Here is a 19922-nt window from a genome sequence, read left to right as displayed (position 1 = left end):
GATAAATACCTAAAAGTCAGGATTACTTATCACTAAGTAACAGTGCAAATGAGACCAAGTCATTTTTTGAGTAGTTCATGTTTCCTCTCATTAGTGAGATCTGAGGCATTAGCCAGCCCTAATCCTCAGTTCTAATGACAAGGAGGCAAAGTTTAGAGGTTTCTCTTTAATTTCCTGGTATCTTGAATGCTTACAAGGACCTATTTGTATGTGAAATGAGAGGGCCACTTGAGAATCTTTTTCTGTCTGTATACTTGTAGGATTTTCCTGGAGTCTTGATTTTTAGGATTAATCTTATGGCCCTTTCATTTCCTGACTTTCCTATCCTATTTGCTTTCTTACCACCTGCTACTACCAACCTGGATCCTCTATACTGCAAGGAGAGTGCTGAATGCCAAGATTAAAATATTATGACCTAATAGGAATCTTTTATTGAGCCAAGTTGTCATTCTTGATTACTGCCAATGGGACACGTGAAGCTGTGCTCAGTATGTTGTGTGCACAGCACAAAATATACAAAAGGAAGTGGAAAAGGAAAGGAATGAGATATAGGAGTGCTGCAGTAAAACTAAAGCCACAAAAGCAAAATTAAAACTGCACTGTTCTTCATTTTCAAGACTGTCTTGGCTATTCTGGGTCTCTTGGGATTCTGTATGAATTTTAGGATTTTTTCCTATTTCTTTAAAAAATGCCATTGGGATTTGGAGAGGAATTGCATTGAATCTGCAGATTGTTTTGGACAGCATGGACATTCAAACAATATAGTCTTCCAATCCATGAACACAGGCTATCTTTCCATTTATTTCTGTCTCTAATTTCTTTCACCAGTGTTTTATAGTTGTCAGTGTACAAGCCTATTGCCTCCTTGACTAAGTTTATCCCTAGGTACTTTATTCTTTTTTGATGCCATTGTAGATGGGATTATTTTCCTAATTTCCTTCTTGTATTTTAATTACTAGCATATAGAAATGCACCAGATTTTTATGCAATGATTTTGTATCCTCCGACTTTGCTGAATTTATTAGTTCTGTTGTTTTTTTTTTAAATGCAATCTTTAGGGTTTTCTACACATAAGATCATCTCATCTGGAAACATAATTTTATTTCGTTCTTTCCAATTTGGATGCCTCTTATTTCTTCTTCTTGCCTAATTCCTCTGGCTAGGACTTCCAGTACTATGTTGAAAAGAAGTAATGAGAATGAGCATCCTTCCCGTGTTCCTAATCTTAGAGGAAAAGTTTTCAGTATTTCATCACTGGGTATGATGTTAGCTGTGAGCTTTTCACATATGGACTTTATTATGCTGAGGTGGTTTCCTTCTATTCCACTAACCAGTGGAGGTGACACTGCATAAAATTCACTCATATTATTCAATTGATGTATAGTAGTGATCTTCAAACTAGGTTATACTCATTCCTGGGATAACACAAAGACTATCCAAGTATTATGTAAAACTATCACATATACATAGTTTTGAGGAATCAATATCCGGATTCTTAATTTGCACATACAGTCCTTCATAAAAATTATCTGAGAACTTTCTTGTGTTCTAGGTATCATGTGACTTCTTTCCCACCTCCCCTTCCACAACTGCCATTTCCCCACTTTTCAAAAGAAAGGCACGCATCTAATAGCATACTATCTCTACATATAAAAAACTTCCAAAGGACTAGACAAAAAAGATAATCTGAAGTGTTGGGGCTGGCCGAAGGATTTAATTAAGACACTATTTTCTCCCATTATGTCTTACGAAATGTATTTTCAGTAAAATTTTACTTTTTTATTTAATAAGTATTTATCAACATTTGTACTACACTTGTCACTTTGATCCACTGATTACTAATAATTATAATGATAATATTATTTAGTGGAAAATGTTAACACTCTGAACCTTATAGTCACAGAACACTTTTTAAAATAAAAAATTTCAATTCATGTATTTTTTAATTGCAGAGACTTTTGATATGAGTTATCATAAGAAGATATTCAAGCATAAAATATGTTAAAAGGATAAAATTTTGTGAGGATTTCAAGAAGGGTCATTTGGATTCTACTGGCTATATTTAAAGGAATGATATGACAGTTTTAAGAGATCAATATTTACAACTGATTAGAAATTACATCCTTTGCATCTATTTAAACTTAAAGATGAAAAGTGTTACCTATCAACTTAAAAATATGCAAGGATATACACAGTTTCAAAAACTACCTTTAAAGGGTTCATGAGCACAAAACAACCTAGAACACAAACCTCTGAAACCTGCTCACAATGCAGAGATAAACAGAGATGAAAATCTCGTAGGAAAAGAGGATAAGAGCCTGGAAGAGCGGTCCTAAGAAGAGGTGTGCTTCTGAAAGTCACTCAAACAACTAGAAAAAGTGCAAGCATTTAGGCGATGTAAACAACACTTTGAATTAGAAACCGAACCAAAAGACCCGAACAAGATATCAAAAGGACTCAAGCTCACTATACTCTAGGAGAATTAATGAGCACCCCTACAACCTAGACTTACCTTTGCTTCCTCGAGTTCTTTGTCGGCAGTCTCAAGCACTTCTTCTTTATGTCTTTCCAACTGCTGTGCTAACTGGTCTATTTCAGTTAATTCCTGGCAGAGTTTTTCATTTTTGTTACTTAAATTAACAACTTCAGTAGTTACTGTTTCCTTGGTTTCCATAAGCTCTTGTATATGCTTTTCCAGCTCTTTATTAGCTTGCTGAAGAAAGTCAACCTAAATTGAATTTTGTTAATTCATAAGGTATATAAAGTGGAAAATTATCAAAATATTGAACTTTCAAAATATTTCAAAATACTATATTTTTTAAAATACTGAAAGTTAAAGCCCCAGCTATTTTAATTTGCAAACTTATATCATTTTGATTTGCAAAACTGACAGTCTGCGGTTTAGTAAAAATATATATCCATTGTCTTCAATTTTCAAGCATGGAAGGAAAGGATAAGAAATTTGTGTGAACTTCTTCCCAATACAGAGTTCTAAAAATATCATAAAATATATCATTATCACTATGATGATACTATTAGTTTAGAGTGCTGTTCAATATAGCAGCCACTAGCATCGACACATGGCTACTGAGCACTTAAAATGTGGCTAGTCCAAACAGAGATGTGCTGTAAACGTAAAACACAAGCAGGATTCCAAAGACTTAGTACAAAAAGTAAAATATCGCAATGGTATTTGACAACGTTAATTACAGGTTGAAATGATAATATTTTGGATATATTTTAGGTAGATATATTATTAAAATTAATTTCATCTGTTTTCTTTTTACTTTTTAAATCAAGCTATTAGGAAATTTTAAATTACATATGTGGCTCATATCTTATTTCTACTGAACAGCACTACTCGAGAGCTCCAGCTGATATTTGGGAATTACTCTTTTCTGGTTGCAGTTCAGGCAGCAGTGACATCTAAATTTCTGAAGGATGGGACTTCCCTGGTTGCTCAGTGGTTAAGACTCTGCAATCCCAATGCAGGGGGTCCGGGTTTGATCCCTGGTCAGGGAACTAGATCCCACATGCGTGCCGCAACTAAGAGTTCATATGCCGCAACCAAGAAGCTGGTGAGCTGCAACTAAGAAGCCCACCTACCACAACTAGGACCCAGCGCAACCAAATAAAGAAATATTAAAAAAAAAAATTCTAAAGGAAACAACCTAAATGTCCATCAACAGGATAAAGAAGTGTGGTGTACATACATACACATACACACAGAGGAATATTACTCAGCCATAAAAAAGAATTAAATAATGTCATTTACAGACACATGGATGGACCTAGAGATTATCATACTAAGTGAAGTAAGTCAGAAAGAGAAAGACAAATACCATATGATATCACTTACATGTGGAATCAAAAAAAAATACAAATCAACTTACAAAACAAAAACAGACTCATAGACATAGAAAACAAACTTAAGGTTACCAAAGTGGTAAGGGGATGGGGGACATAAATCAGGAATTTGGGATCAGCAGATACAAACTGTCATATATAAAATAAACAACAAGGTCCTACTGTATAGCACAGGGAACTATATTCAATATCATGTAATAAAACATAATGGAAATGAATACGAAAAAGAATACATATGTAATATGTATAACTGAATCACTTTGCTGTATACCAGAAACTAACACACATTGTAATTCAACTATAATTCAATTAAAAAATAAATAAATTTCTAAAGGTCATTTGTCATGCTTCATGGAAGTCTCTTATTCTTTCACTCTTAGGTCAAACGCATGGCAAGGGAAACCACTCCATAGGTAAATGAAACCATACGTTTAATTTTTATATTTATTTCTAAAAATCATCTTTTTATATTATAAAAGAAATACAGTCATAAAAATTTTGAAAATGGAGAAAATCATAAAGAAGACTATCCCATCATACAAAGATAAACTTCGTTAGTATATTTTGGCATATTCTCTTCTAGTGTTTTCTCTCTCTGAATGCATATACACATTTTTTTTTAAAGCAAACTGAAGGTTATGTTTTACCTATGGTTTATTCTCTTCTTTTAAATATTTAACATCATCGTGTACATATTCCTACTTCATTAAATATTCTTTAAAAACATGATTTTTCAATGGCTGCACCCAATTTTGGATACTTTGACTCTATCAAACCTTTTACACTGTAAATAATAGCCAAGTGAACAACCTTGTCACTTTTATAAACCCATAGATCATTATAAACACTTATGATTTTAAACGCTCAGCGAAATAATTATAAAAGTCATTACCTGAATATTTAAATGAGCAATAAGCTTTTCATTGGCTTTATTTCTAGTTTCCAGAGACAGGATATCAGGGGAGCGACCCCCATCCAATGCAACCGACAGTCGTTCTATCTCTCGTTCTCTTAGTTCAATCTGAAGACATAGAGTCGCGCATCATTTTTAAAAACCTGGTTTTGAACTGAAATGAACACTGGACAAACATTTATTTGGATATACTTCCATTTTTCTTATGTCCCACAATATATACAAGAGATTAACATTCCTATATATATACCCACACATAAATGGGATTATGAAATGCATTCATGCAGAGCAAAAACATACACAGAAACTATCAACCTAAGAATTGTCAACATAGGTTTCATAAGTATTTTTAGTGAAGAGATTTTTCCTAATTTAATTGTTTTGTTTTTTTTTTCCTCCTCTAAGATTAGGCAACATTTATATAAAAAGAAACTACTAAGTACTGGAACTGAGTCTGAACTACACTGAAGTAGTGGAATAAATGTGGGATAAACAAATGAATGTAAAACACAAAGGAAAGTGATTTGCTATTGGAACTCAATATTAAAAAGGATATGAAGCTGGAGTAAATTTAATTATCTATTATTTAGAAAACAAAAGCGTATGATCAAAAACATCACTACCAACCATGAATTCACATGCAAGAATCTGGAAAAACCCACACACTTTCAAACTTTGGTTTTCTTTTCCAAAAAAACTGAAAACAAAAACCAAGTATTCAATTTAACAAACAACTATTGAGCACACTTATAAGTATACCAAGATGAAAAAAACACAGGCCCATACTTTTGGAAACACATACATAGTTTTACACGGAAAGCAAGCAAGCTAACCAAGAATTGCTTTGATATGTTGTTCAATGGTAAAATAACAGAAATAGGTATATGGTACCAAAGTAGGGGAAAAAATGATTTAGCCTCCATAATATAGTCATGACTGTGGAAATTAATGAAGGCCTCATCAAGTAAATAAGTCTAAAAAAGTTATAAATGATGCTGGGTAGAGAAGAAAGGAGGGATGCTCCAGGCAGTGGCAAAGAAGCATAAAGCAGGGAGATAGGTTTAAGGGAGTAGAAATGACTCAGTACGACTGGACTGTAAGGTGCAAGGGAACTAAGAGTTGGAGATGAGTCTGAAGAATTAGGCAGGAACTAATTATGATAAGCACTGAATACTTCCCTAGGGAGAACTATCACTCTGGACTAAAGGATGGATTTGATAAGAATAAGACCAGAAGCAGGAAGACTTTTGTAGGAATATATGAGAGGCGATTAGGGCCTAAAATAAAATAGTGGGATAGGGCAGAGCAGAAGAAATAAGTTTAGGAAGCACTAGGAACCAACACAGCATGGTGAGTGGTATGTGACAGGAGGAGAATGAGATCTAGAGAGACTATAGAATGCTGGCTTGGGCAGATGCTGATGCTTCCAACCGAAGCAGAGAATATAGGAAGAAAAACAGATTTGAGACAGAGGCTGGCAAATTCAGTACTAGGCATACGTGTACAGAGAGCATTCATCCAAGTGGAAATGCCCAGTGTCAAGCTGGGTATATGGGTTTCAAGCTCAGCAGAGAGGTTTGAGCTGGAGAGACTGGGGAGTCATCTTGCAGAGAACAGTAAAATCTGAACATATGCTGAGAAAAACAGAACCAACAAACTCAAGCAAAAAAAAAAATTAAAATGTAGGGTCAGGTTACTTTCTCCAAACACCTCAGCCACCTCACAGAGAGAGTAAAGATTGGTCAGTTTATGTTCATAAAGTACTTGGGAAAAAATGTGATGAAAGAATGACTGAATATAAATTGAAAAATATCAATACTATTCATCTCATGCGCATATCTGATACCTTCAACATCTCTCCATAAGGTAAGTTTTTTGGTTGACATTACAATTCCTTTCAATACCATTTTATCCAAGTAATCTTCAAAGTACTTTATAAACTTAATGGTTATATCAACACATAAGTTACATCTATATTTGTATGTGCAGATTTCTTCACTCCAAAAAAACATAGTCATGTGCAGAAAATGAAAAACGTGTTACCCAATTTAAACTTCAGTAAGCATATTAAGAAAGAAAACCTATAACTATCCAAATCAGAATTTAGCCAAGACACTAACAGAAAGTACAAAAGAACAAAGTTTATTAAAGTTATAATCTAACTCTGCATCTATTAATTCCCCTACTTCTTCAGAAAACTGTTTTAGGTGGTGCTAGTGCTTAGAGAGAAAACACAACAAATAGGGCAACACAGAAGAATAACTTTGAAAGAGACATATTCAAAATGACAAAATCTACAGTAAGATTAAAAGATTATTTAAAATGCCATTACAAAGCACAACACACTTCAATACAATACCTCCTGAGATGGAAACAGTTAATATGGTTACAATATTTGGGGAGATAGATGATTCACCTTAAAAAAGCAAAACGAAACAAAACAAAAAACTACTATGCACCTCAATGCATAATGAAGGGAATGTACTGAAAAGCCATCTAAGCCATTCCATCTATGAATTCTAAATATTAACAAATTTATGAAAAAGAAAAGCTGTATTAAAAACTCAGTATCAGTAATATCAAATAGAACTTATTTCCACTTACAGTCACAGCACACCCATCTCAATCCCTACTATGCAAGTGAATAAAAATCCTACCTGCTTGTTATAATCTCTCAGTCCACTTTCCATCGTTGCTAACTTTTCTTGTAATTGGTAGACCTCTTGCTGAAGTTCTTGAATTCTGAAACACATTTATAACTAATGCCAATATATTTTTGTTAAGAAATACAAAATAACAAGAAGTGAAACTAGATGTCTTCTTTTAAAAACCCTCTACTTTTTGTTTCTCAGTGAGGTAGGAGGTGCTGTACCAAAGGGTTCCAAAGCCACAGCATAGAGTACATCATCTTGGAGATTTAATTTTACAAGAATAGATAAAAAAATTGAGTGGTAAATAATTTGAAACTCAGATACATTATGCCTGCTACTGCATTTTGATCCTTAGGACAACTCTTCCAGGTACTGTTGCCAATTCTTAGGTTCAGGAAAGAAGCGTCTAGTCCAAAATTCACAATACTATAAAGTGCAATAAGGGACCCTACATGTTTTCTGACCCTATATGACCCTGTATTTTCTAATAAACTGTGCTGCAATCCTAGAGAGAAGAAAAATATTGAGAAATACTATAATTTTCCAGGTAACTACCTACTCCTTTCTGGAACTCGCTAATTCTAAGAGAATCAAGATTTGTCTAAATTATCTGAATTCTACAACTACCCAAATGTATTTGTACAACATCAAACTTTGCCAAGCATTAACATAAATATGACACAACCACTTTCATACTGGAAAAATAAAGCCTGAAGCCAGGTCTGCTTTAAAGAGAGATTTTCCACGGGGTAGAGTGAGTTAGGTTAAACACTGCTCATCTCTGCTATTATTGGAACCAACAATTCCTACCAGTCTAGGTGTAGGAGAGGAGTATGTATGCAATCACACTTATATATACACGAACGACTCTGAATACAGTTAAATGTGCATATGCAAATTAAAACAAACAAGATAATCAAGAGACTAATGCTATCCATGACAGTGTGATAGAAAAGAAGAATGCTAAGGTGAAAGAAAAAGACAGAAAATATGATCGTTTGATACAAAAGAAGAATGTTAAAGCAAAAAAAAAAAATAGAAAATGATACATATGTAGCCCCCAAAAAACTTAAATAATACTAACACACTGTCTAAATCCTAGCTTATAATCCTAGAATATAACACAAAATATTTCATGGCTAAGGTCAGATAACTATACATATAAATATAACATATATTTACATATACAAATTTATATGTATATAAATGTTTATATATTTATATATATTTATGTGTATAAATCTCTCTATATAATTTTCTATATTTATATAAAAATATGAATATAAAATTATATATATAGTTTATAAAAAACTATATAAATATAGGTACATAATACTGTGTGAGAAAAACTGAGCTGAGATCCTAATTAGTCTCAACCAATGCCTTTTTTATTGCTGTACTGAGATTAATAAAGTAGAAAACTTCCCCATACTCTGCATAACCTACAAAGTAAAAAGCTAATTGCACTAACCATTTCCACTAACGTATTCCATATTTTAAACTGTTTCTGCAGCCATGACCACAGAGGCTGTCACTAGTGCTCTCTCGCTCCTCTGAAACTCTTATAATTTTCTTAATGGCATTCTGTGTACTTCCCTTGCCTCACCTTCATTACCTGGTTATAAGCTTCTCAAGAAGCTGCAACATCACCTTATTCATCTTTACATCCCCTTAATACTTACATAGTGGCTTTTTCAGAGAGTTTAATGAAGTTTTAATTAAAACAGAATTTATATCTGATTCCAATTTAAGGAAATACCAACATACAGAGCTAGAGAATCATGAAGCAAGAATTTCAAAGCCAGTTACAAGTCTACTCATGTCTACTGGCATTTGACAAAAATTTGAAGTAATAAAGAGTCTAAAAGATTTACTGGGTGATGAAACTAAATGTCAAAGCAACTCTACTGAAATAGGCTCTAGATGGCACTAAATTGTTTTAAAGCAAATAGGTACAGAAACATCAGATACATGATCTATTTGAAACCAAAGTTGCAAAACAAATAAAAACCTTCTATATTCAGAATACATTCAGAATGTGTTTATTGAGTGCTTGTGCAAAGTTCTGTACTAGGCACCAGAGATATGCTAGTTAGGAAGACAGAAGCCCTACTATCAAGGAAATGATGGGTAACCAAGTGATCAATTAACTAAAGCCAACAAAGAATTGTTTAATGCACCTGTTATCAGCCACGTGCAACAGGTCTGCAATGTAAGGGTCATCCGGCTGAGGAACTGGATAAGAACTGACTTCAGAGGGAGGCGCTGGCTCGTCAATTTGCATACGCTGGCGCCTGAAAGCAATACTTCTTTTCTTGCCACCTAAAGAAAGCAAATGTGTATTTCAAAAAAACTGGATACAAAACACCATCTTAGAATTACATATTTCAGAAGGTTAGCCTTTTTGTTATAAAGTGTGTCCCTAGCTCATATTACATACGAATAAAATGTTTTCTCCCTCATATATAAATACCCACTCAATCTTTAAACAACGCATTCCTGAAAACCTCAATAAGACATGGTTATAAAACAAGCTTTATTTTCTGCATGCTTGGTACATATGCCCAGATTTAATCTGTTCCTCCATGAGATGGGGACCAGACTTTGGCAAGATTAAAAGCTAGGTATGCCTTGTGGTATTTGCTACTATGAGCTCAAGAAACCATCACCAGCAGAGAAGTGTCTAATGAGGAGCTTAAGGCAGTGATAACTAAAATGAACATGCTTATTAAGCAATGCCAAAGGAGAAGATAACTGAAACTTTTAGAAGCAAAAGTAGTATACAGCAGAATGTATACCCTTAATTAGTATAATTTCTTAATTAGTAAATTATCTTAATTATCCTTAAAACTAGCAGGAGTAATTTATTTTTTGGCTAGATATATTCTGTCTTGGTCCAAACCACATGGATAATTTACCTTTTCCAGTACCTGGCTAAGATTAGACATGTACTTGAAAAACTAACTGACCCTCACAAAGAACAAACATAACCCACAACTTTGTCTTCATTAGAATCCTAACAAATTTTTTATACTCCTAATCTCTTGATTTGAGGATGAAGAAACTGGGTCAAAACTATTTCAATGACCTGTGTGTATATATACCTGAACGAAGTAAACCGTTTTCTTCTTCCCTTATCTCCTGGTTTTCCTCCTTGGTTGCTCCTTCTCAGTTTCTTTCAAAGACCCTCTTCCTCCACCTGTGCCTTGAATGCCAACTTTCCTAGGGTCTGTCTTTGGTTCTCCTCTCTTTCCAGTCTATGTAATCTCACCAGATAATTCCTACCACATTCACAGCTTCGATTCTCATGATACTGCAATGATTCCCAATGTGAATTTCCATCTGGGATCATACTTCTGAGAACATCTACATATCCTGCTGCATTCTGGAAATCTCAATGTGAATGTATAACATTCTCTACACCCTTTGTAGAGGGTGGACTCCCATTCTGCTTTCCACCTTCTCTATCTTAAAGAAATAGTACCATCATCCAGCTACTCATTCACTTCAAAGAGAAACCTGGGAATTCCTCTACTTCTCAAGTCTACCACATTAGTTTCGAGATTGTAGAGATTACCCCTCCTAAATCTCTCTTGAATCTGTCCCACTCTTCTCAGAAAATCTAATTATCTTCTTTTTCTTGTTTTCTTAATCTTCTAGTTACTTCTGAGATCTTCTCCCACATTTCTCCATCTTTTCTGCCTTTGGCTCATGGTCCTCCCTCTGCATCTCATTTCCTGCCATCTCAGAACCCACACTGACCCCTCAGTTCACAACTCCTCAACTCTCACAAGTCTCCTCTTCACTCAGCTACAGGCACACAGTAACATGATTATGCCTGGACTTTGTCACTGGTTAGAACTGTGCCAGCCTCCAGATCTTCAACTCTCTTCTGATGGCAATCTTCACTCTGACCAAATTACTATTGGTCCTCACCATGCTCTTTAATCCCTCAGTCTCTACCTAGTCTCATAATTCAGCACGTTCCTACTCCTCACTTAACCCCATGGTTTAGACATCTCGATGATCTGGATACTAGTACTGGAGATTCTTTTACCAACTTTATGCCTGGACAACCACCAACTCTGCACATGCCCCATCATTTCTCTTTTCTTGCTTGAGAACTACTGAGCATAAAGCTAAAAAGAGTAAAGTAAACTAAGAAATAAGGAAGTACATAATTTCCAAGTTCTTTAATGAGTATGAATTACTTTTATAATGAAAATAATAATGATAATAGTAGAAAAAAGAATTAAAATTAATGATTAAGGAAATAAAATTCTGGGCATTGAAGTTGGACTACTTGTATCTAAGAAGCTGTTATTATATAAATTTCTACGCACATGTATAGAATATAAGCTGGATCTTCAGAAATAAATTTAGAAGTTTTTGTGACTATCCAAATACATCTTTTCAAACACTAAAGTCTAAGCATGAAAATCCAAAGTCCCATTTCAGTCAACAGTTTTAAAATCTTTAAAAAATTAGATGTGTATAATTTGTTTTGAGAGGGAACAGACACACCTGGAGTTTGTACTACAGCTTGCAAATTCTTTTCTTGAAGTTGTTGAATTTTTTCATTCTTAGCTTTGCTCTCTTTCTCCAAAAGTTTGAGTTTATGAACGTATTGATTATTTAGAAATTTCAGATCAGCTGTTTCACGTGCACACTTTTTCAATGTGGTTTTCAACTCTTAAAATGAAAAAGATTCAAAGAATATTTTACAGATCAAGAAGTTCTTCCATTTCACAAAATACTCACAATAATTTGAAAGGCTCCACCTGATTCTCATGTATGCTTTGTTAGAAAGCTTATACCTTTTCTACCACTATTAACAAAACTGCAAATAAGTCACTAAGCACAAAAAGGAATTACATTTTTCTTCTGCAGTATGAGCCTAAGATAAATCATGGCTTTTGATCCAGGAAATTGGATATGAAGCTAAGGTATTATGAATTCATGCCAGGTAACAGACAGGGCTTTCTACAGAATATAAGATTTTATAAGTTAGCGGTATAATTACCCTGTACTTTTGAAATCTAAAATGATTAGCATTAGAATATTCTACCTTCCAGGGCAAAGATGGGATAGTAAAGAATCAGAATGAAAGATACATGGCTTTCTCTCAGTAAGAGAAGAAGAAAAGTTGTTTCAAGAACATTTCTTCAGTACCAGCATTTAATATTTTCTACAGCAATTTTAATTCTAAAAATTCAATCCACATTCAGTGAAGATGAATATAGCTTTGGAATGCAAGTTTATTTTCCTTCTTGGAAACTCTTCAACAAATCCTACAATATTTCAAGGGCTGTTAGTAGGAAGACTATCACATTTTCTAATCAATATTTTTAAAGGTAGCCTTTCCTACATATAAAATTAAAAGGGGCAAAAACACTGCATTTTAAAAAACACAAAATTTTACCTTTAATGTGTTGGCCTGATTGTTCTCTCAGTTTCATTAATTCCAAGTATAATTCATTATTTTCTTTACTCAATCTTGCATTTTCAAGTTTATAAGGTTCCAATACAAAATCAAAATTGGCACTTTCTTTTTCAGCTTTCACAGCAGATAATTTTGATTTCCGAAGGCTTTCTGTTGTATGAACTAGATCACTAATATTAAAGAACAGAAAATGTAAACACAAGGAAATATTCCGTTAACTTTTAATAACTAAAAACATATTTCTAAAAAGACTTAAAATAAATGTTGATGTTAAATGAGCTCAAATCTGAAAACAAACAAATAAAAACAAACTCTAAGGAGTCTTTCAAGGTACTAGGAAATACTCAAAAATTTCTCAAAACAGGATTAATTAAAAGTTATGAAACATATATACGCAGGCAGAATCATCTTGCAATCTCCCCTCTAACTCACCCCCCAAGTCTAATTAGTCACCTGATCCTGTGGAATTTGTGAAACTTATTTGTTCATTCAGCAAACATTTACTGAATGCCTGCTATATGCTAAGGGCCAGGGATGCAACACATATCAATCAGTTCCCCACCTCTAAGGACATAGACCACTGGAATAGTCACTCCATCAACATTTAGTGAGCAGGGAACACGGTAAAGAACCCACTGTCATGGAGCTTATATTCTACTAACAATTTGTCAAAAGTTGTAATACTGTGTGATAAACTCAACAAATATTTCATTGCCAACCATGTGTTCAGCCTGTTCTAGGTATGCCAGTGATAAAGTCAGTCTCTAGTCTCATGGATTTTGCATTCTAATGGGAAGATAAAACAAGTTTCCAACAATTATAATAGCTAAGGTAACATGCAGCAGATTTGACAGAGTTCTGCAGGCCATGTGGCTAACTGAGCATAAGGGCAAGGCAGGAGGGAGAGGAGAAAGGGACTTTACAGGCAGATATAATAGCAAGTGGACAGACGAAGGGTGAGAGTGAACATGTGTTTAGGAGCTTCAGGTGGTTCATACATGGGAGATGAAGATGTAGGAGTGTAAAATCACTGTGGAAAGAGTCTGTCAGTTTCTCGGAAAGTTAAACATACTTCTACCCTGTAACTCTGAAATGTCTATCTAGTACTAGATCATGAAGGATTCTGGAGGCCACACTAAAGACCACAAAGTATCTTTCATCCATTCTCTCCCTTCCATCATCCTCACTTACAATCCTACTGCAAAAGCTTCCTAGGCCATTTCCGTACTCTAGTCTCAGATCACAGTAATAGAACTCATGTAGAAAAGAACAAAAGTCACAAAGAATCTTTCAGCTAAAATAACACGTGATAGCTAAAGTCATGGTCAACCACATTAGAGAAGCATTATAAATGTAACAGTAATTAGAGACCAGTGACTAACATAAGTCAATTATATTTCAATAAAAAAAAAATCAATGAGTAAAGCAGTTATAGAACTCCTAACTAGATTAGACAATTGCATTAAAAATTGTACTTTTACTTACAGACAAAACCCTCAGGAACATTTACTCTGAATAGTATAGTGTGAATGGTGACCCTAGAGTTTTGCAATGTGGAGGCCCTGGGTTAATGACAGCAGAGTAGAATCTAAGAAGACTAGCGAAGCTTCAGATGACTTAAGGACTTAAAAAAATCTACCCATTTCTCTACTGAAGCATGAAGTTCAATCAGAAACTAGATAAATGGGATTAAGGATCACACAGGTTTAGAATCGTATTTTTATCTTTACCTGAAAAGTTTTTCTACCAAAGGTAAGCACTCCACTGTCAGAGTCTGGCGGTATCCCAACTGATCCAATCTTTTCCTAATATTAATATATTTTCTTTCTGCAGCTGTAGTCATCTTGTCTCCAAACTAGTTTTATTCACTTCCAAAAATTAAAATCCTAAAAGAAAAGAGTGAAACATCATTCTATTAACAGCTGTTATTACTGTTTCATGTTAAGAAGAAAAGAATTCTTTTTTGTACACATTTAGTTTTACTGTAACAAAGCAACTTGTACACTTTCAACGTTCAAAACTGAGCATCATCTTTCCTTTCCACTGAAACAGAAAGAAAAATTTAAAAATAAACAGGAACAAAATTACAATAGAGAATGTCAATTGCAAATAAGATCCTATAGGTTCTGCTGATTCTCCCATGAAGTGGCAGGGCTCAAGTCATCATCAGGAGAATTTTATTTTAAAAGTGTCATCTTAAACTGCAAGGAGGTCCGTTAAACATCACAATTAAACATGCCAAAGGGGAAGCCATGTTGTCACAATGCCCACTTAACCCACCCAAACATCTCAAATCCACACTCTGCTGACCTATAACCCCATTTTTTAAAGTTTTTTTCTCTTTTTTTAAACAAGAGAAAGTAGACAGATACATGCTAACTGTACATACTCACATAGAGACACAGTGTAATCTCTGAGCCCAATAACAGAGAAAGGAGGAAAAAAGCTAGAATTCTATGCATTACTACACAGGGGCCTAGCACCCTCCAGCGTCCAGCAGAGCTAGGGGAGCAGACGGTTTTTCTTTTTCCCCAAAGAGCATGGTGCTGTTGATTCCATAAAGTTTTTCTTGAGATAGGAAGGGATAAAAATGAATTTGGAACAGAAACGGGGTAGAAACTCTTTTCCCACTGAATTCTGCTCAAGGTATTCCCCCTCAAATAGGTTGTGAACCATGGTATAAAGAAGAAAAGAGATCTCAAAAACAGGGTGACTGAGCACAAGAAGGAAAAAAAAAAAAAAGAAAAAGAAAAGACTGCAACTTGCTCCCAGGGACGGGAGAAAATTAAAAAAGGAAGCTTGGAATCCACCAGTGTTTCATTAGTCATCTTCGCCTTCATCTTCCTCTCCTTCCTCCCCCTCATCATCATCTTCATCTTCTTCACCTTCATCCTCATCCCCTTCTTCATCAATATCTTCCAATCCTTCTTCCTCTTCATCATCATCATCTTCTTCTCCTTCGCCTTCCTCTTCATCCATGTCCGGAACCAAGTAGTATGGATTTGGCCGAATATCATCTTTGATGACCTCTCCTAACTCATCTGTACCTGCATCAGAGTGATTAGTAAACCAGGTGAAGAAGCTTTCTGGTTCCTCATGCTGTCTCTTCCTGCTGGCTTTATTCTGTGTTTGACTTGAATGTTTCGTCAAATCCCTTCCAGATTTCCACGATTTCAGTGGACTTTGAAGATGGATCACCACTCTCATTCAGATGAAACTCTTTGGAGAGAACTTTATTTTTGAAGTAAGGGTTTTCATCAAAATAAAAGTCTATTCTGTGACCTGATTTAATATCTTCAAATTCTGTCACTTCAACTCTTGTCAAATAATGCAGCATCTCTTCATCCTCCTCCCCAAGTGGTGCAGACACTTGTGGATGGTTAACAAACGTTGTTACCCCAAAATCTGGGATTTTGGCGATCAAGTCAGACCTCTTCTGAAAAAAATGGTTGGTGGAGTTTGTCCTATTTTTGTTCTACTTTTAAAATCTCCTCATTGGCTTGTTCATTAACTCTGTCTACTTCATTTTGTACTTCATCAATATGTTCAATTGCTTCTTGCTGTTCTTTTTCTTCCTTTGGCAGGTTCGGAGTAGCAGGCGTTGTCTCTGACCCAGAGGTAGGGGTCAGTCTTGGTTTCTTTGGTTTCGTCGCTTGGGGTGGAAGTGTAGATTGGTGTTTGGGGGCCACGCTGGGAGAAAAGGCAAGAATCCACCCAGGGGAAGAGGTTTGTACCTGGAGCTCTGAGAACTCAAGAAGAAAAGAATTTTTTTAATATGATGCAATTATTTTTTGTTTCTTTACAGACAGGCAGCCTTCTGGAATATTTAAATTGATTTAAATCCAATGCTTATGATATTCACATTGCTGCATTAAAATAAACATCTCCTTATAAATCTATATGCAAAAGTTAAAAACAATAAAGCTTCTATGAAAAAAACAAGAATATTACCCCAAGCCTGAGACAGGCAGAGAATACTTAGAGAAGCCTCTTCTAACAAATATAAAAGAAAAATTTGATAAACTGGATTTCTTCAAATTAAAAATGTCTGCTCATCAAAATATACCCTTTTGACAAAACAAAAAGAGTAGGAGAAAAATATTCATAATATCTAACAAAAGATTTGTATATGGAATACAGAAAGAACTCTTACAATTCAATAATAAAGACAACCCAATAAGAAAATGGGCTAAGATTTGCAAAAGATATCTGAATGGGAATAATCATATGAAAAGGTGCTTAACCACAATGAGATACAATTTTGCCCATACTAGAATGGTTAAAATTAAAGGTACAATGCCAAATGTCATCACGGACTTGGAGTAACAGGAATCTTCACATTGCTGACAGGAGTGTAAAATCACTATGGAAAAAGTCTGGTAGTTTCTCATAAAGTTAAACATACTTCTACCCTATGACTCTGTAATTCTATTTCAAGGTATTTAACTCAAGGAAATGAAAATAGACATCTACAAAGAGACTCTACAAGAATATATGAAGCAGCTTTTTATTCAGAATAGCCCCAAACTGGAAACAACCTATTTATCCAACATCAGAGGAAGGATAAGTAAACTATACCTATACAATGTAATATCACTCAGGAATAAAAGGGAAGGAACTACTGATACAGGTCAATAGCATGCATGAACTTAAAAACATTATTTGAGCAACAGAAGCCACATACATATACTGCATGGTTCCATTTATGAAGTCCAAGAACAGGCAAAATTAAACTATGTGCACAGAAATTAGAATAGCAGTGGTCTATGGCTGTGGGGGGTGGGTGGAGCCTAACCGGAAGGGCTACAAGGGAACTTTCTGGGGTAATGAAAATATTGCGTTGATGGGGACAAGACACTACACCAGTGCATACATTAAAGCTTTTCACGCAGTCCACTTAAGATCTGTGCATTTCACCATGTAAATTTTACTTAGATTAAAAAAAGACAAATGTATTAGTATCTCTGTACATGTTTTTGTCCTTGTCTTTTTAAATATTTATGAATATTTTATCTATCTGCCCTAAAATGGAGTTATCCAAAGATCACTTCTTTAGAAAAATGTGCTCTTTTCTAATCTTTGCCAGGTAAATATGGTCCTAGTAGTCATATTTCTAAAGCAAACAAAAACTTTGTTTTACATCTCTACTGTTGTTCACAATTTATAAAACATGCATGCAAATGAATACATGCAAAATTTGATCCTCACAACTACCCTGTTAAGACATGCTCCCTATTCAGAGATGAGGTAAGGCTGCCACAAGGGAGTAACTTTTCCCAAACCACAAGGCCACAAAGTAGGGGGGCATTCTGGTCCCCTGAATCTTGATCCAGCATTCTGGTTTCTGTACTCTGCTGCCTCCACTGACCAAATCACTCCTAAATTAGTACCTCTCCTTGATTACTCCTTTCTTCAAATCTTTCCTTCTACACACTCTTGCTAGCCTTTTCTTTGAATGACGTCTCCATTCTATACTAGGTTCTTGCTAGGTTCCTTCCACAAGAGGGACCTGACTGATGCAGGGGGTTCTAGCAAAAGTCCTGGAGACATCAGAAATGCACCTGTCGAACCAAGAACTAGCAGGGCCTCACCATTCAAACACTTCTCCTTTTCGTCTGGTACCAACTTTGGTTACCCAGAAATAATACTTCCTCACATCCTTCTGAGAGAGACTGGGAGACTAAGAATAGGAATCAAAAAATCATCAACACACAGGACAGATGAAAAAAAAATTAAAATCCTCCCAAGAAGGACAAAAAAACATGTATTAGGCTTTCCCCATCCCTGGGCTGCTGTCCTTCACCACCACCCACATCTCCATCATCTAAATACTGTGGTTATATCGAAAGTTTCTAGCAAAACAACATAAAGAGTAAAGTCTGGAGGTCCTCCACGCATACGTGTTTAGAGCCATCCACTTGCTTAACTCTAGGGGGTGGATCTGAAAGCCAGTACATCTTGTATCTTATTTTTACAAAATATCCTGTGTGTATACATGCACAGGAGCAAAAACAAAAAACAAAACCCCCAAACCAACCTCAGCTGTGGTTATCTCGGGAGTCTTCCCTCACTGAACTAAAAACTGCAGAGTGGAAGAAAGAGGGGATGTTTACTGAGGCGTTGGACAAAGGTTAATACATGACTCCCGTCCTACGCTGTTGGGCACTTCTGTTTTTCACAAAGGGCCTGTATGATTCTTATGCGACACAGGCATTCTAACTTTTCAATCAGCCCATCAGTCAGCAGGAGGCGGATCTGCGGCGACCGCACACACAGCCGTGGCGAGCAGGACAGGAGGAACCAGGGGGCTCCCGCAGCCCCAGGCCCACCTCCCGGCCGCAGCTCCGCCGTCCGCTGTTGAAGGGCAGGCGTGTCGGCGGCGGCTCGGCGGGGAGTCTCCGCGCCCCGCCCGCCCCGGCCCCACTTCCTCCCGAGGCCGCGCGGCCTCCCTCCCGGCAGCGCCCGGGCCCGGCCCGCGGGGACCGCCCGGGAGGCAGAGGCACCGCCCCGCCCGGCCCTCCTGCCCCACGCCGCGCTCACCCGCTGCTCCGGCCGCTGCTCCCTCCGCCTGCGGTCGCATCCCCCCTCGCGCCTCGTCTCCCTCGCTGGCTCCTTCCGTCCCAGACACCGGCTCCGGTGCTAGCACAGTTTGAAAATGGCGCGGAGAGACGATCGGGGCAGGCGCGGAGGAGGCGGCGCGGTTGCCTCGGTAACGGGAGCGACAGACGTTTCGCCGCGCGCGGCGGGGACGCGCCCGAGAGCGATGGCGGCGCTGGGCCCCGGTGCCCGGAAACGCAACGGCCCGCACGGCGCGAGGCTGCGGCGCCCCCTGGCGGCCGGCGAAACCCGAACCTCAGCGGGCTCTGGAGATGGGGTCCTCCTCTTGGTGGGGTGCCTTGACCTTCTGGGCGCGGGGTTAAATCCCTGCCCACGTCGTCCCTGCAGCGGATTAGCCTTCACCCGCTAGGGGGACGCCTTCTCACCTTGTAAACTCCAGCTTAAATATCTGGTTGTCTTTGCAGCTTTCCCTGACAACCACCCAACACAA

General features: G+C 36.7%; 1 protein-coding gene and 1 pseudogene across 6 annotated transcripts in view; both read right to left on the bottom strand.

Annotated features, from left to right (window-relative positions):
• Window positions 1-19604, bottom strand: part of CEP135 (centrosomal protein 135) — a 68524-nt gene extending 48920 nt beyond the window's left edge. For 5 of the 6 annotated variants that reach the window (XR_009052820.1, XR_009052819.1, XR_009052821.1 and 2 more), the window contains exons 1-8: window positions 19415-19604; window positions 14605-14760; window positions 12854-13044; window positions 11956-12123; window positions 9612-9753; window positions 7438-7522; window positions 4760-4888; window positions 2513-2728 (exon numbers count right to left, since the gene is read on the bottom strand). Coding sequence is in view for 3 of the 6 variants with exons in the window: in XM_057729322.1 (XP_057585305.1) it covers window positions 2513-2728; window positions 4760-4888; window positions 7438-7522; window positions 9612-9753; window positions 11956-12123; window positions 12854-13044; window positions 14605-14717 (1044 nt within the window). In the remaining 3 variants the exon portion in view is untranslated. Of the gene's footprint in view, window positions 1-2512; window positions 2729-4759; window positions 4889-7437; window positions 7523-9611; window positions 9754-10535; window positions 11417-11955; window positions 12124-12853; window positions 13045-14604; window positions 14761-19414 lie in introns of those variants that run through there. The other variant, XM_057729323.1, reaches the window with a different exon arrangement.
• LOC130848424 (protein SET-like) lies at window positions 15695-18831 on the bottom strand (annotated as a pseudogene).
• Window positions 19605-19922: the final 318 nt, after the last annotated feature.

This window comes from Hippopotamus amphibius, chromosome 3 (assembly GCF_030028045.1).
Source record: "Hippopotamus amphibius kiboko isolate mHipAmp2 chromosome 3, mHipAmp2.hap2, whole genome shotgun sequence".
Taxonomy (NCBI): Eukaryota; Metazoa; Chordata; class Mammalia; order Artiodactyla; family Hippopotamidae; genus Hippopotamus; species Hippopotamus amphibius.
Note: the sequence above shows the minus strand (reverse complement) of the source record. Positions and strands in the feature narration are given on the sequence as shown.